General features: G+C 37.2%; 1 protein-coding gene across 1 annotated transcript in view; it reads left to right on the forward strand.

Annotated features, from left to right (window-relative positions):
• LOC113771144 overlaps nucleotides 1-17,046 on the forward strand; it is a 50,824-nt gene that overhangs the window by 11,691 nt on the left and 22,087 nt on the right. Inside the window, exon 3 of the mRNA XM_027315760.1 lies at nucleotides 7,551-7,783. Within this exon, the coding sequence (XP_027171561.1) occupies nucleotides 7,551-7,783 (233 nt within the window). The remainder of the gene's footprint in view (nucleotides 1-7,550; nucleotides 7,784-17,046) is intronic.

The raw sequence follows: 17,046 nt of genomic DNA on the forward strand, positions 1-17,046 counted from the left end.
TGTACATTAGTCTTAAAATAGGTATTTTTATAATTAAGTGTTCAAATGTTAGTTAGTTATATTATCGTTATAAGAATTTCTCGGAAGGTTCAATTTATCGTGCAAAAATCGGAAGTACGCGTTTTTACGCGCGCGATTAATTGAGAGACTTTAGACCTTTATTATTAGACCATTAAGAGTGAATAATAACAGTATGAATATAAGTGCATTAGAGGTTTAGTACACAAGTGAAACAAACTCGAGAGGAATCGAGCACGAAACGCGCGCGTACGCGCACTATCCTTAGTTGACTTTTGGAACATTTTAGACCACACATTATTAAGCTTCTCATGGAAGCATCACACCAGATCAAAGCCCTTCTCTTCATCACCTCAAGTGGCGCTGTAACTCTTCCTTTCTTCCTCTTAGCAGCCGTGCACTCCATGGAAGAAAAAGACCAACAATTCTCTTCATTTCACCTCACAATTCTTGCTCAAATCACCTCAAATTTTACGTACAACTTGCTAAACACTTGGTGAACAACATTAGCTAGGAAGAGAGCTTTCTTTCCATGGTTTTGTTGAGCTTCAAGAGGGTGAAAATTTCTGTCTTGCTCATCAAAGAGGTAATGAACGATCAACCTCAAAAATCTTAGTTTGTAGAAGTTATATTACACTCATGAGCTCTTGGATTCTCATGGGTAGCTTTAAATTGTTAGAAATTTGGTGTGTAGGCTCTATGAACTCCCACTATGATTGGATGGACTGATTTGTTGTGTTTTGATGATATTAATGTTGGTTTAGTGCTTAAATTAGTGGAAATGAGTGATATTATGGATGAAAGTTCAAAGGGGAGTGAGGATGAAAATTTTCCATTTCTGCCCCTGTGTTGTCCGTGACCCATAGGGTGATTTTTCGTGGTTCTAATGACTTGTTTATGATATATATATGTTGTGTGGGTTTTGTACAAAGTTTCATCAAAAAATAACGTGATTTGGTTGGCCAAATGTTGTGTTTTCGGAAATCAGCAAAATTGAAAATTTTTCCCGTAACTGCTCTGGCAGTGTTTTGTTTTGGGTATAACTTTTTACCCCGATGTCGAAATCGAGTGCCGTTTGCGGCAATGGAAACTAGACATTCCCAGATTTCTAACGGTATAAAATGTACATTCTAGTTCCACCTGAGTCGTCCATACCAATAGTTTGAACATGACTGTCCTGTTTCACGTCTACACTGGAAGCTCTGTTTTGAGCAGTGAATTGGTGCCAAAATATGAGCTAGCCGTGGACAGATTTTGGAAAAATTTTCTTCTAAGAAATTGTAGCTTTAAGAATCTAGTTTTCAACGCCACCAACCACACTCAATTTTGAGTTGAATTGAGTGATTTATGACCAGATTTCAAACTGACTTTGTGGGAGAAAACCCTCATGTTGGACAGATTTGTAACCAATCTTGATTTGAGACTTTCCATTCAAAATTCTTGGTGTAAATCACCTACCAAACATATTTTGGATCCTTATTAGACCTGGTTATCATAAATGAGACATGTTTTAGGCATTTTATTGGTCAAAGGTTTGAGAAAAAGAAAACTAGAGGTGCAAGGCAACTTGGCCTTGGAGACTTGGAAAACTTTGATGGTTTTGTTAACCAACTTTCCGAATGAATTTTCCTATGAAATTTGGTAGAGGAATAGATCTTATATGGTAGGATGATACTACCAAACTTGGTGCCATTCCGAGTCCATTTCGATGTTCAACCAACGTTCCAAAGTTAGCGATTTAAATCTGGAAAATTGGCCCAACGGTCTTATTTTTCAGCAATTTTGAGCCGCCATATCTTGGTGCTCAAAATCCCGATTCTTGTTCTTCTTGTTGTGTTGTAAACTCTAAATGTAACTCTAATTAAGTTCTGAATTTCAGAGGCTAGTTCGCATTGTGTGAATTATACCAAATTTCCAAACTTTACCGAAAATCAACCCAAATCTGTCTTGGTATTCCAAAATAGCAACTTGAAACCAAAATTCGAATGTCTTCCAATTTGAATCATGGAAAAGTGTCTTCTAGGAACTTTTAATAGTTCGAAATTAATTTCCAATGGTACCAATTTTTCCAATTTTGGACCTACTGAGTGCAAGATCTGATTTTTCTAAGTTTGACGCGCAAAACTGAAATTTGCCGATTTCTTAGAAAATGAAATTTTGAGAACTCGTTATTCTTTCTTGATGATAATTGGTCGCTTTAAACTCGATTTCATGAAGGAAATTAGTTTTCCTTGTATTAATAAAACCTCACTTTTGAACCTTTATTTTGAGTGGCTAAGGTTCTTGGTTTGAAGTATTGACTAGTCTAGATGAGTGTAATTTCTTTCTTGATTAATGCGTGATTATGAGTGAAATGCTTATTAATTGCAAGTCTTGAAGAGAATCCCGGAGGGGACAACTAAAGACTTTACTCGCTCAATTACTTTTGAATTGGTGAGTGTCAAGTGCATGACTTGTCGTGTTTCCTTGATTTACTTGCTTTTATACGTGAATATCACTTGATGAGACGAGGGTGTACTTTATTGCTTTCGCTCTCCTTTACTCAAACTTTACTTGCAATAACTTGGTTTTCAAAGTCGATTTGAGTGAATCTCGTCGACTAAAATGTATTCGTTTTCGTATGTATATCATGTTATTGTGCGTGTCGTGCGTGTCGTGTTGTCGGGTGGAGTGAATCTCCTCGACTTATGGGGATGCCCAATTCTCTTAGCCTATATTGCAACTCGAGCCGGCATGGGCTTGGTCGAGAAGCTTGATAAACCAAGAGAATAACAAAACACAACTTGATCTTTTGAGATCTTGTTCGGCATACTCGTGGAGTATCGCCCTTTTCACGCGTGTTCTAAAAAAATCAAAACTTGATCTCTTGAGATCTCGTTCGGCATACTCGATGAGTATCGCCTTTTTCGTGCGTGTTTGGTTACGGATCCGAGAGGGTGGAATATTGGTCGGAGGAAGTAATAAGTGAAGTTTCTACGGATATAATACCTACCCGGATGAGGGAGTGTCATCACGAGGAGGTATCGGATCGAGCCGTGGCGAAGCAAGTGGGAAATAGCTCCTGAGAGCTCCTATATCCTTGAATTGTTCTTGTTTACTTTTCTCGCTCGAATTGTAATTTACTTGAATATTATTGTTCTACTTGAATATTGGGATTGTTACTTGGACAACGTGCTTGCATGTGTATTTTCTTGGCCGCACGAGCAATTGCTCACCCCGTAGATTTGTTTTCCTTAAGAGGAATGGATAGAGTGAAACTCGATGGAACCCTTTGGATATACTTTTGTATTAGGGTTTCAAATGTAATCGACTAGACATTTTGGCTGTTGTATATATTTGGGAATTGATGTATCTTTTGGATCCTGATGTAAGAATTTGGTAACTGATGTATTTTGAACTCGTGGTGCAAGACTTGGATATTCGATTTTGGAAGCGACTTTTTCTTATTAGACTAGTATAAATTGTTACATATTGTTAAGTTTGAATCAATTTTTCTCCAGTCCTGGCGAGAGTTGGGCAGGCGTTCCGCGGACACCCTTGGGTTAGCTCTTGGGAGAAGTAGGGGTGTCACAAAAGCAGCAAGGAAACTAGCACAAAAGAGGAAATGAATCTGCAACGGACCATGCCCGCTAAATGGATGCTTTGTGGTGTGTTTTGATGATGGTAATCGGTCTCTGGACTCTGTGCTACCAAAAAAAGTTAAAAAAACATAAAAACAAGAGATGATACAAAGGAAAGGAAGACTCAGGAGATGATGATATAAGAGGCCGCGTATTATTAGTAGGAATGTAGTTAGTACTATCAGAGTTGGAGTGTTGAATCTTCTCATTTTCAACTCAATTGAGGGCCTCTCAATCTGCTGCTACCAATCCTCAAAGCTTCTTTCCCGATTAGAGTGCAGAAGGAGAAGAAGGAGATTTGAGGAAAGTCCCTCTATTTTGCTGACGAGATTACCCCAGTAAATGTCATGTGAGCAGTCCGTGACGTGTTTTCCGTCTATCTTAACGGTCAAATGGGACGGAAGGATTACAACTGCATATTTTTATTAATTGGAGAACTATATTTACGCACTTATTAGTTGGAGGACTTAAAATGCACAAAGTTAAAATTATGAGGACCATCATGATTTTTTGCCTTTTTAAATATCAAAGAGTATCTTAAAAAATTTGATAAGAAAATCGATGAAGATATTTTTTTGGGTTATTGTGGAAATAAAAGAGGATATAGGATCTATAATAGAAGGACTCTTGTTATAGAAGAAGCCATACATGTCACATTTGATGAAACTAATGATGATATTTTCAAGAGTTGTTGTGAAAATGATGATTTAGGTGTTCAAGAAGGATTTAACAAATTCACGATTCAAGATGAAGAAAATACTCCATTAGAAGAGAAATCAAAGGAAGATGATTTTCAAGAAAATCAAGCGTTAGAAGAAAATGACAAGGGTGTTAGTATACCTAAAGATCTTCCAAAAGGTTGGAAGTTTGTTCAAAATCATCCCAAAAAACTCATTATTGGTGATCCATCCGAAAAGGTAAGAACTCGCTCCTCATCTAAACAATTAGTGGATAATTTTGCTTTAGTCACTCATTTTGAGTCTAAGAATGTTAATGATACTTTAAAAAATGAAAATTGAATTTTGGCCATGCAAGAGGAACTAAATCAATTTGAAAAAATAAAATTTGGACACTAGTTAAAGGGCCTCAAAGTCATACTATTATTGGTACAAAGTCTTTAGAATTAAATTGAATGATAAAGGTGAAGTTCTGAGAAATAAGGCTAGACTAGTGGCTAAGGGATATGCTCAAGAAGAGAGAATAGATTTTGATAAAACATTGCTCTCGTATCTACACTAGAATCAATTAGAATGTTTCTCGCATTTGCATGTTTTAAGGACTTTAAATTATTCCAAATGGATGTTAAAAGTACTTTCTTAAATGGATTTATTGATCAAGAGATTTATGTTGACCAACCTCCCGTTTTGAAAATGAGACATATCCAAATCATGTATTTTAACTTTCAAAAGTTTTGTATGGGTTAAAGCAAGTTCCAAGAATTTGGTATGAACGTTTAAGTGATTTTTTGGTTGAGAATGGTTTTAAAAGGGGTATTGTGAATACTACTCTTTTCACTAAACAAAACTCCAATAATCTTCTAATTGTGCAAATACATGTGGATGATACTATTTTTGGTGCTACTAATGAGTGTTTATGTAAGGATTTTTTCATTATTATACAAAATGAGTTTGAGATGAGTATGATGGGAGAGTTAAATTTCTTCCTTGGATTCTGAGTGGTACATGTCATTTAGGATACCAAATCATTTAGGATACATCTAAATCATATAAGACAAATTTATGACATTTAGGATACCAAAGACCATAATTCAAGATTTCCTTAAATTTCTTAAATGTATTCTAAATGATTTAGATGTAGGATAGATAGAAAAAGTACTAGTGGTACATGTCATTTTCTTGGTAATTGCTTGATATCATGATTTAGTAAGAAACAAAATGCTATCTCTTTATATACGGCAGAAGCGGAATATGTAGTCGCCGGTGCATATAGTACTCAATTGTTATGGATGAAACATACCTTGAATGACTTTGGACTAGTGTATGACCGTGTGCCTATGTATTGTAATAACATGAGTGCCATAAATTTGACAAAGAATTTCATTCAACACTCTAGGACAAAGCACATAAACATAAAGTATCATTTCATTCGTGATCTTGTCGAAAATTGTGAAATTTGTGTAAAATATGTTTGTTCGAAAGACCAAAATTGCTGATATTCTTACAAAAGCTTTATCTTTGGATCAATTTATATTTTAAGGATAAAATTGAACGTTTTGGAAAAGACTATCTAAATATTTTTTTCAGTCAAGATTTGTCGGACGTCCGATAGTTGATGAAAGGACGTCCAATAGTGTTCTAAGCTATTTTCCAGAAAAAGTTTTACATCGGACGGTAGTGTGGACACCGACACTCAAAAAAGACATATTATTAAGGGCTTTTCCCTTCATTTGGTTCAGATATACTTTCTCTCTCTCGGACGGACCCTTTGTTTTCCCTCAAACTTCAAAAGTTCAAATTTGTTTCTTCTCAAGAAAAATTTTTAAAAATTGATTCCACAAACAATCTCACAACCTCTTTGCAAACAGATTAGCATCTAAACTTTCTTCTAACTATCAAACATTCATCCGATCCCAAATTTCATCAGAAAATCTAGTTTTAAAAAACTCACTCACTTTGACAAATTCGAGCATTCATCTTCGTCTAGATAGCACAATTAGTCCATTTCATCCACATTCTCATCACATTCTACAAGAAAATCACTCGGCATTTCACTATGGTGCGATTCAGAGGCGGGTCTTCCAGTACCGGACCCACAACCTCACTCAGATATGAAGAGTTGAGGTATCATCAACAAGAAAATCTGTTCGTCGGTCTGAAAAAGCATTTCCAGTGATAAAAGGAAACGGACTGATCAAACCGAACCACAGTCTACTACATTGTCCAGATTCATCGATAATGATGCTAGAGATAAATTTGAATGGATTTCACAAAAAGGTTTCATCACTTAAAGAACCATCATTCCCTCTAAATTCCGTGAGCTTGATTTAAACCCTGTTCTTAAGCTTTTTGATTTTAAAAAATGGTCTCATATTCTGTCCCTACCAAACACCTACTACCTTGAGATATTACATCAGTTTTTTTGCCAATTTTAGGAAGAGTAGCTCTTATACTGAACTCATTTCTCGTGTTAATGGAGTGGACATTCTTCTTACTCCTGATATTGTCAATCTTGTTTTGAGAACAAAAATTGAAGAAGGCTATCGTAGTAAAATTACAAATTTTTTCTCATATGAAGAATTTTCAACTGCTTATCATTATTTTCACACCGAAAAACTGATGACTTACTTTCATACTTGCTTTAACACACCTGCTGAGGCCAAGTTGGAGGATCTTAGTTCTCAAAATCTAATCATTTTTACAATCATTTTCAATCTGTTGGTTCCTACTGATGGTCACAGGACTGATGCGAACAAAATGAAACTTTACTTGTTTTATTGTTTCGTTGAGAAAATTTGAATTGACTTTGATTTCGTCATATGTAAATTTCTGCTCAAACTTAGTACTGACAGCCATAGGAAACTTTCTTATGAGAAGTTTTTAACTCCAATTTTTACTCATTTCAAAATTCCTTTCATTGGAGTATCTCCAAATGAAACTTCCCCTTCTGTTTTCACCAAAGCATATTTTGAGAGAAAAAATATCAGATTTTTTTATGGTCACTAGTGTTATAAGGAAGCTATCTTGGAATCTCGAACCAAAAGTCGTCATGAAACCTTTGTTACTCCTAGACCTTCCAAAACAACCTCTGTTACCCTTTTTCATTCATCCTCGTAAATCCTCTTTTCAACCCACTTCATCCACTAACAAAGTCATTGGGCTACTTAAGAATCTCAAGAATCATATTCTTCTTCTTGAAAATGGTCTAATGATGACCATGACACCTGAGTAATAGGCTGCATTCTTGGATAAAAGAAATTTGCTTATGCTTCTTGTCCCACAAGAGAAAGAACTTGCATATGAAAAGGAGCCACAAACTGAGTCCATTCCTCCCACTGTTGAAGTAGATGCCTCGAGCTCTCAGCCTACCCCTCATGATCCCCCAATTTCAGAAAAAGACAAGACTCCAGCTACTGAAGAAAGTGAAGCAGATGATGAAGAGACAGAAGACGAATTGGATCCCTCTCTGTTTTGTTTTGCAAGAAGAAGGCCCGGATTGTCTACATCACATTTTAGATACTCTAGGGTCATTTGTACTTCATATTAGGATGCATTTTCAGTTTTTCTTTTACAATTTTTTTGACGTTTTTTATGTTCCGTACTGTATTTCCTTTGACTTTTTTGAATGTTACCATTAATGGATTTTGGTTGATATGAACGTTGGTATCATTGATGTTCATTGATATCCTTTGATATTATTTTTCTATTGATATTGGCAGGTGATAGTTGCCATTGATTGATTTTGATGTTAGCTGATAATGTTACTTTTGATGGCAATTACTTTCTGATTTTATGATGACAAAAAGGGGAAAAAATTATTTAATGATTTTGAATTGGTTATGGATGCTATATGGAAGGGGGAGTTTTTGCTCAATTTTTTTTTAAAATATCATCCATTGTTTTGTTATCATCAAAAAGGGGGAGAATGATGATCTTGATCTCGGTTTTTTGATATTTACAAAAATAATTGGATAATTCAAACTAATATTTTTTCAATGAGAGAACTTTTTAGCTCTGAAAAAATTTGATTCAGAAAGCAATTAAAAGAAGAAAAAGGAAGTCGAAAGCTGTCGGACGCTCACAATTACAATACCGGACGTCCGATAGACTGGCAGGTACCGGACGATCATATCGGACGAAGAACATCATCACCGAACGTCCGAAAGAATGTAAATGATTTTTTAAACTCTCTATCCACTTTCGGATGCAAGTATCGGAAGTATCGGAAGTCCGATACTCCCAACAGTTAGTCGACTCTTCAATTACCTTCTATCCATTAGAAGCTTTAATGAAGCATTTTCTTGGTCTCCTATAAATAGTGCATGGTCAGAAACTTCAAAATACTTTTTTTGCACACTGAGAATACAAAATATCAAGAGTAGTTTTAGTGAGAAATGTGAGGACTCGCAAAAAAAAAAAAAAAAAAAAAATATTATTTTATGCCTAATTTATGGCTTAATAAATTATTTAATTGGATTTTATTTCCAAGGAATATTTTCTAGTCTTATTAGACCTAAATACATGGTAATATAACTTCGTTATATTTTTAAAATGATTCGTTTCGAAAATTAATTCCCTAGAGCGCGTTTCGTAAAAATAGTGAATAGTACTTGGAGATTTTATCCGCGTAGTAGCACAATAAGCTTGGAATATTGGAGACTTGTACTATGGTCCTAAAATAGGTAATCTTATGAATAAATATTCAAGTGATAGTTAGTAGTGTAATCGTTATAAGAATTTTCGAAAGTTTCGCGTTATAGCGGTAAAATTGACGGTACGCGTTTTCACACGCGCGACTTCATTTGAGGGACTTTAGACCCTTATTTCGGGACAATTAAGAGTGAATAATATTTACATGAATATATATGCATTGGAGGTTTAGTGCACTAGCGAACCAAACGCGCGAGAAAAATCGAGTCCAAACGCATCCTAATTGCACTATTTCAAGTTGACTTTGAGATGGGTTTTGCACCACACAATGAATCTTACTTAGGAAGCCACAATTGAACCAACACCTTCTCTCTCCTCACTTCACTTGGCCGTGCAACAAGAAAGGAGAAGAGCTCTCCATTGTTCTTCATTTTTCATCTTCAATTCATGCACCAAAATTCATCCAAATCACACCAAACTTGGAGACCACTTAGCAAACCCCTTGGAGATTATATCTAGCTAAGGAAGAGGGGAGCTTTCACGGTTTCTTGGAACTTTAAGAGGGCCGAAAATTCTGATCTTGCAAACCAAAGGAGTAGGTAATGATCAACCCATGGATTCTTATCTTTTAGAGATTATATGGCAAGATTTAACTCATGCATGCACTTAGTTACTTGATTATGGTGTAAAAATGTGATTGTGGACTCTTGGAATTCCCACACTTGGGTTGTTGTTGTTGATTTGATGATTGATGGTGATTATATTGTTGGTTTAGTGATTATAATGATGCATTAGTGGTGGGTAATTAGTAGGAACTTCATTGGGTGTAAGAAGCAAAAACTTCCGATTCTACCCCTGTTTTATTCGGCCATTTTAAGGCCAGTTTTTAATGAACTAATGGCTTGAATTGGATGCCTATATGATGTATTAGAGGTGTGGAAAATTTCATTGAAAAATAATGAGGTTTGGTTGGGCAAATGAAATTTTTGTTCGAAACTAGCAATCTGGAAAAACTGATTCGCGTATGATCTGACCAGTGGTAGTATTTTGGCCATAACTCTGTCCTCGGGTGTCGAAATCAAGTTCCGTCAGTGGCGTTTGAAACTAGACATTCCTAGCTTTAATTTGAGATAAAATGCACGTTCTGATTCTTTGTGAGTGATCCGAACCAAACGTTTTAAGTTAGCTGTCCTGTCTCTCGGATTTGCTGGAATGGCTTGTTGAGGCAGCAACTTGAGGCTCAATTTTGAGCTGGTTGCTTGCCGAATTTCAGAACATTTCCTTCTGTGAACTTTTATTCCCGTGAATGTATTTTCTAACGCCATAAACCATGCCTCATTCCGAGTTAAATTGATTGAGTTGTGACTAAAACAAGAGGACTGCCCTGTTTTGGAAAAACGTAGTATTTGGACTGATTTGGGGCAAAACTTGGGAATGATTTTATTAATTGAAGTTCTTGATGCTAAACACTTACCAACGGTATCATGGATGTATCTTAGACCTTTATTTCACAAATGAACCATGGTTGGATAGCTTTCTTGATTAAACGATTTGAATTGGGAAATGAAGTCAAAAGACAGGTTGCTTTAGAAATTTTCCTGAACATTGGATGATTAATTAACTATCTTTCCGAAGGTATTTTTCCCTTAAATTTGATAGAGAGATGCCTTTCATATAGGAGTAACATATTACATCCAAGTTCGTTTTGACTCTTAGCTAAGGTTCCAATTTTGAAAACTCAAATCTGGAAATTGTTCACCAGACTTGAATTTTCCTAACTTTGAGCTACCGTATCTCGGTGCTCGAAACTCCAATTTTCAATCCGTTTGTTCTGCCCTAAACCTTACTTACACCTCTAATTGAGTTATAAATTTCAAGGGCTAGTTTGCAACGAGTGAATTTTTCCGAATTTCCAAAGTTAGCGAAAAACCAACCCCGGCTTAATTCTGAATGTTCTGGAACAGCAATTTCATGCCCATTTTTGAATACCTTCCACTTAGATTCATGGAAAAGTGTCTTCTAAGAACTTGTAGTACTTTCTAAGAGGTTTCCAACGGTACCAAGTTTTATAATTTTGGACCTACTGAGTGCAAGATCTGATTTTTCTAAATTTGACGCGCAAAGCTGAAATTTGCTGATTTCTTAGAAAATGAAAATTTGAAAACTTGTTACTCCTTCTTGATGATAATTGATCGCTTAAACTTGATTTCATGAGGGAAATCAGTTTTTCTTGTGCTAATAAAACCTCACTTTTGAACCTTTATTTTGAGTGGCTAAGGTTTTTGGTTTGAGGTATTGACTAGTCCAAATGAGCGTAACTCCTTTCTTGATTAATACGTGATTGTGAGTGAAAAATACTTGTTAATTGCTTCAGGTGCTCAAGCGAGTCTTGAAAAGAATCCCGGAGGGGACAACTAAGGATTTTCTCGCTCAATTACTTTTGAATTGGTGAGTGTCAAGTGCATGACTTGTCGTGTTTACTTGATTTACCTGCTTATATACGTGAATATCACTTGATGAGACGAGTGTGTACTTTATCGCACTCGCTCTCCTTTACTTGCACTTTACTTGTATTAACTTGGTTTTCAAAGTCGATTGAGTGAATCTCGTCGATTAAAATATACCCGTTTTCGTGTGCGTGTCGTGTTGCCATGCATGTCGTGTATGTCGTGCGTGTCTTGTTGTCGGGTGGAGTGAACCTCCTCGACTTATGGGGACGCCCAATTCTCTTAACCAATCTTGCAACTCGAGCCGGCATGGGCTTGGTCGAGAAGCTTGATAAACCAAGAGAGTAACAAAACACAACTTGATCTTTTGAGATCTTGTTCGGCATACTCGTGGAGTATCGCCCTTTTCGTGCGTGTTCAAAAATCAAAACTTGATCTCCTGAGATCTCGTGTGGCATACTCGACGAGTATCGCCTTTTTTTTTCGTGCGTGTTTGGTTTCGGATCCGAGAGGGTGGAATGTTGGTCGGAGGAAGTAATAAGTGAAGTTTCTACGGATAAAATACCCACCAGGATAACGGAGTGTCATCACGAGGGGGTATCGGATCGAGCCGTGGCGAAGCAAGAGGAAAATAGCTCCTGAGAGCTCCTATATCCTTGAATTGTTTCTGTTTATTTTTTTTTCTCGCTCGAACTGTAAATTACTTGAATATTGGGATTGTTATTTGGACAACGTGCTTGCATGTGTGTTTTCTTGGCCTCACGAGCGTTTCGCTCACCCCGTAGATTTGGTTTCCTTAACAGGAATGGATGGAGTGAAACTCGTTGGAACCCTTTGGATGTACTTTTGTATTAGGGTTCAATTGTAATTGGCTAGACATTTTGGCTATTGGATATATTTGGAAATTGATGTATCTTTTGGATCCTGACGTAAGAATTAGATAACGGATGTATTTTGAACACGTGGTATTGGATATTCGATTTTGGAAGCGAATGTTCCTTATTAGACTGGTATAAATTGTTATATATTGTTAAGTTTGAATTGATTTGTCTCGAGTCCTGGCGAGAGCTAGGCAGGCGTTCCGCGGATACCCTTGGGTTCGCCCTTGGGAGAAGTGGGGGCGTCACAGTTGGTATCAGAGCTTAGGCTTTAGATCTTTGTAGTGTATTCTAGGCTTAAAAGTTTAGGATACCGGACTGTGGGACTGGTTTGAAAGTTAAGTGACTACTTGTAGGAAAAAAAAAAAATCAGAGTAACTTCGCGTGGCCTCTGCACGGAGTGAGTTTGGGCCAAGATGTGATATGGTCCCAATTATGTGAATATGTATAAAAGACTAAGTACTCTTCTTGTGCGTAAGTTGTGAACTATGAAAGTGGTAAGTGTAAAACCTTTATCATGCTATTTGAGGTAGATAGATATGTACGTCAGGTAGGGATCTTAAACTTTGTTAATTTGCACTTGGGAGCGTACGGCCTGAGTTGTAAATTCTCTTAGTTCTGGATTCTTGTACTTGAGTACTAAATACTTTTTCTGAGAGAATACTTGTGACTTCGAAAGAGATATAGTCTCGTATATTATAGTGTGAATAAAAATCATAAGTGGATTTGAGATAAATTCTGATGGCAAAGGTCAGAGCCCGGAGGATTCTTGTATTGGACTTGAGATCTCCATTATGGGAAATGAACGAGAAAAAAAAAACTAGACCCTTTTGACTGATATAGTTAGAATTGTTAGGGGTGATGCTAAGTGTTGAGGCCATTGTATTTTGCATGACTGTATGGCCTACTTTTGGGGCACTTGTTTGACTTTAGTCTTCTGTGAGTAAAAGTACTTTTGTGGCACCTGTGTACTATATTTTTGTGATTTTCCCCTGACTTGCTAATTGTATGGATTTTGACATGTTAATGAATGTAAATTATTATTATTTTCAATGTTTTCGCAATTGGTTCTTGTTTCAAGTATTTTCTCGCGTAATTGATTTATTTCTTGCACTAGGCATACTTAGGTTATGGAAGGGGTCGAGGCCGTGGTCGAGGCGTGGTCGAGGCCGTGGGCGAGGGACTGGACAAACCCAACCTCAAGGGGATGAACAAGGATCGGCCACTAGACCGACCCAAGGACAAGAAAATATGGAGGTTAACCAAATGGCTACTGCCATTAATAGGATGACTGACATCCTAGAACGATTAGCTGAGAGACAGGAACCAGTGCCAGTTAACCAACCTGGGGGCCAGGATAGAGGGGAAGATAGAGCCTTAGAGAGATTCTTAAAGTTCAACCCGCCTAAGTTCATTGGTGAGCCTGATCCTGAGGTAGCGGAGAATTGGCTAGAAAGAATGACTAATATTTTCGCAGCCCTAGATTATGCGGAGGAGAGACGAGTAACTTTTGCTGTCTTTCAGTTTGAGGGTGCAGCACGTGCTTGGTGGGATATGATAAGGGAAAAATGGGAAAGAGCACAAACCCCTTGGACTTGGGAAAATCTTTTAGGAGAATTTAATGAGAAGTTTCTCCCGCCCTTAGTTCAAGAGAAACGGGAGGACGAATTCATAAAAGTGAAGCAGGGGGCGTCTAGTGTGGCTGAGTATGAAGGAAAATTTACTAGACTTTCTAGATACGCCCCAGAATTGGTAGCCACTGAGAGGAGAAGGATAAGGCGATTTGTACAAGGACTTAACGTGGAGATTCAAGAGGGGTTAGCAGCGGCCCAAATCTCTACTTTCACTGAAGCCCTAGAGAAGGCGCAGAGAGTCGAAAGTGCAAGGCTGCAAGTTAAGGATTTTCATGCCAAGAAAAGGGGCACTTCTAGTCATCCTCTTGGACAAGCAGATAAGGGTGCCCCACCTTTTAAAAAGGAAAAAGGAACGGGAGGAATAGAGACATCTGGTACACAAAAAAAGACTCAATCAAGAGGAGGCCACAATGGAAGGGATCAACCGAGGGAGACTCCTCCAAGTGGTCAGCCTGTGGCTCCTCAAGTTATTTGTGGTTATTGTCGCAAGCCTAACCATACAGAGAATGAGTGCTGGAAGAAATCGGGAAAGTGTTTGTATTGTGGCAGCACTGAGCATCAGATCGCGAACTGTCCAAGTATACCGAATGAAGGAGGTAGTACTCAAAGGCTTGAAAAGTCAACTGCAAAGCAGTCTAGTGCTGGAGGAAGTCGATCTAAAGCACCAGCTAGGGTTTATGCATTAGGCTATCAACAGGTTTCCAATCCCGTTAAGGTCATTGAAGGTATGATTTTTGCTTTCTATTGTTTAATTAAGGTTCTAAGTGACTATAGTACGACGCACACTTTTACAAAATCCTAGATTCATGAGATAGAATCAAAGTTTGACTACTAATTGGGTGAGTAGAAATTGTGAAATGGGTTGCAGAAGGTAAGTTATTGTTTGACCTGATAAGTGTGACTATTAAGGGGTATGACTGTTATCCTAAGTGTGAATTTCGAGGACGAAATTCTCTTAAGGGGGAGAGGATGTGAGGACTCGCAAAAAAAAAAAAAACTATTATTTTATGCCTAATTTATGGCTTAATAAATTATTTAATTGGATTTTATTTCCAAGGAATATTTTCTAGTCTTATTAGACCTAAATACATGGTAATATAACTTCGTTATATTTTTAAAATGATTCGTTTCGAAAATTAATTCCCTAGAGCGCGTTTCGTAAAAATAGTGAATAGTACTTGGAGATTTTATCCGCGTAGTAGCACAATAAGCTTGGAATATTGGAGACTTGTACTATGGTCCTAAAATAGGTAATCTTATGAATAAATATTCAAGTGATAGTTAGTAGTGTAATCGTTATAAGAATTTTCGAAAGTTTCGCGTTATAGCGGTAAAATTGACGGTACGCGTTTTCACACGCGCGACTTCATTTGAGGGACTTTAGACCCTTATTTCGGGACAATTAAGAGTGAATAATATTTACATGAATATATATGCATTGGAGGTTTAGTGCACTAGCGAACCAAACGCGCGAGAAAAATCGAGTCCAAACGCATCCTAATTGCACTATTTCAAGTTGACTTTGAGATGGGTTTTGCACCACACAATGAATCTTACTTAGGAAGCCACAATTGAACCAACACCTTCTCTCTCCTCACTTCACTTGGCCGTGCAACAAGAAAGGAGAAGAGCTCTCCATTGTTCTTCATTTTTCATCTTCAATTCATGCACCAAAATTCATCCAAATCACACCAAACTTGGAGACCACTTAGCAAACCCCTTGGAGATTATATCTAGCTAAGGAAGAGGGGAGCTTTCACGGTTTCTTGGAACTTTAAGAGGGCCGAAAATTCTGATCTTGCAAACCAAAGGAGTAGGTAATGATCAACCCATGGATTCTTATCTTTTAGAGATTATATGGCAAGATTTAACTCATGCATGCACTTAGTTACTTGATTATGGTGTAAAAATGTGATTGTGGGCTCTTGGAATTCCCACACTTGGGTTGTTGTTGTTGATTTGATGATTGATGGTGATTATATTGTTGGTTTAGTGATTATAATGATGCATTAGTGGTGGGTAATTAGTAGGAACTTCATTGGGTGTAAGAAGCAAAAACTTCCGATTCTACCCCTGTTTTATTCGGCCATTTTAAGACCAGTTTTTAATGAACTAATGGCTTGAATTGGATGCCTATATGATGTATTAGAGGTGTGGAAAATTTCATTGAAAAATAATGAGGTTTGGTTGGGCAAATGAAATTTTTGTTCGAAACTAGCAATCTGGAAAAACTGATTCGCGTATGATCTGACCAGTGGTAGTATTTTGGCCATAACTCTGTCCTCGGGTGTCGAAATCAAGTTCCGTCAGTGGCGTTTGAAACTAGACATTCCTAGCTTTAATTTGAGATAAAATGCACGTTCTGATTCTTTGTGAGTGATCCGAACCAAACGTTTTAAGTTAGCTGTCCTGTCTCTCGGATTTGCTGGAATGGCTTGTTGAGGCAGCAACTTGAGGCTCAATTTTGAGCTGGTTGCTTGCCGAATTTCAGAACATTTCCTTCTGTGAACTTTTATTCCCGTGAATGTATTTTCTAACGCCATAAACCATGCCTCATTCCGAGTTAAATTGATTGAGTTGTGACTAAAACAAGAGGACTGCCCTGTTTTGGAAAAACGTAGTATTTGGACTGATTTGGGGCAAAACTTGGGAATGATTTTATTAATTGAAGTTCTTGATGCTAAACACTTACCAACGGTATCATGGATGTATCTTAGACCTTTATTTCACAAATGAACCATGGTTGGATAGCTTTCTTGATTAAACGATTTGAATTGGGAAATGAAGTCAAAAGACAGGTTGCTTTAGAAATTTTCCTGAACATTGGATGATTAATTAACTATCTTTCCGAAGGTATTTTTCCCTTAAATTTGATAGAGAGATGCCTTTCATATAGGAGTAACATATTACATCCAAGTTCGTTTTGACTCTTAGCTAAGGTTCCAATTTTGAAAACTCAAATCTGGAAATTGTTCACCAGACTTGAATTTTCCTAACTTTGAGCTACCGTATCTCGGTGCTCGAAACTCCAATTTTCAATCCGTTTGTTCTGCCCTAAACCTTACTTACACCTCTAATTGAGTTATAAATTTCAAGGGCTAGTTTGCAACGAGTGAATTTTT

This window comes from Coffea eugenioides, chromosome 5 (genome assembly GCF_003713205.1).
Source record: "Coffea eugenioides isolate CCC68of chromosome 5, Ceug_1.0, whole genome shotgun sequence".
NCBI classification, from domain to species: domain Eukaryota; kingdom Viridiplantae; phylum Streptophyta; class Magnoliopsida; order Gentianales; family Rubiaceae; genus Coffea; species Coffea eugenioides.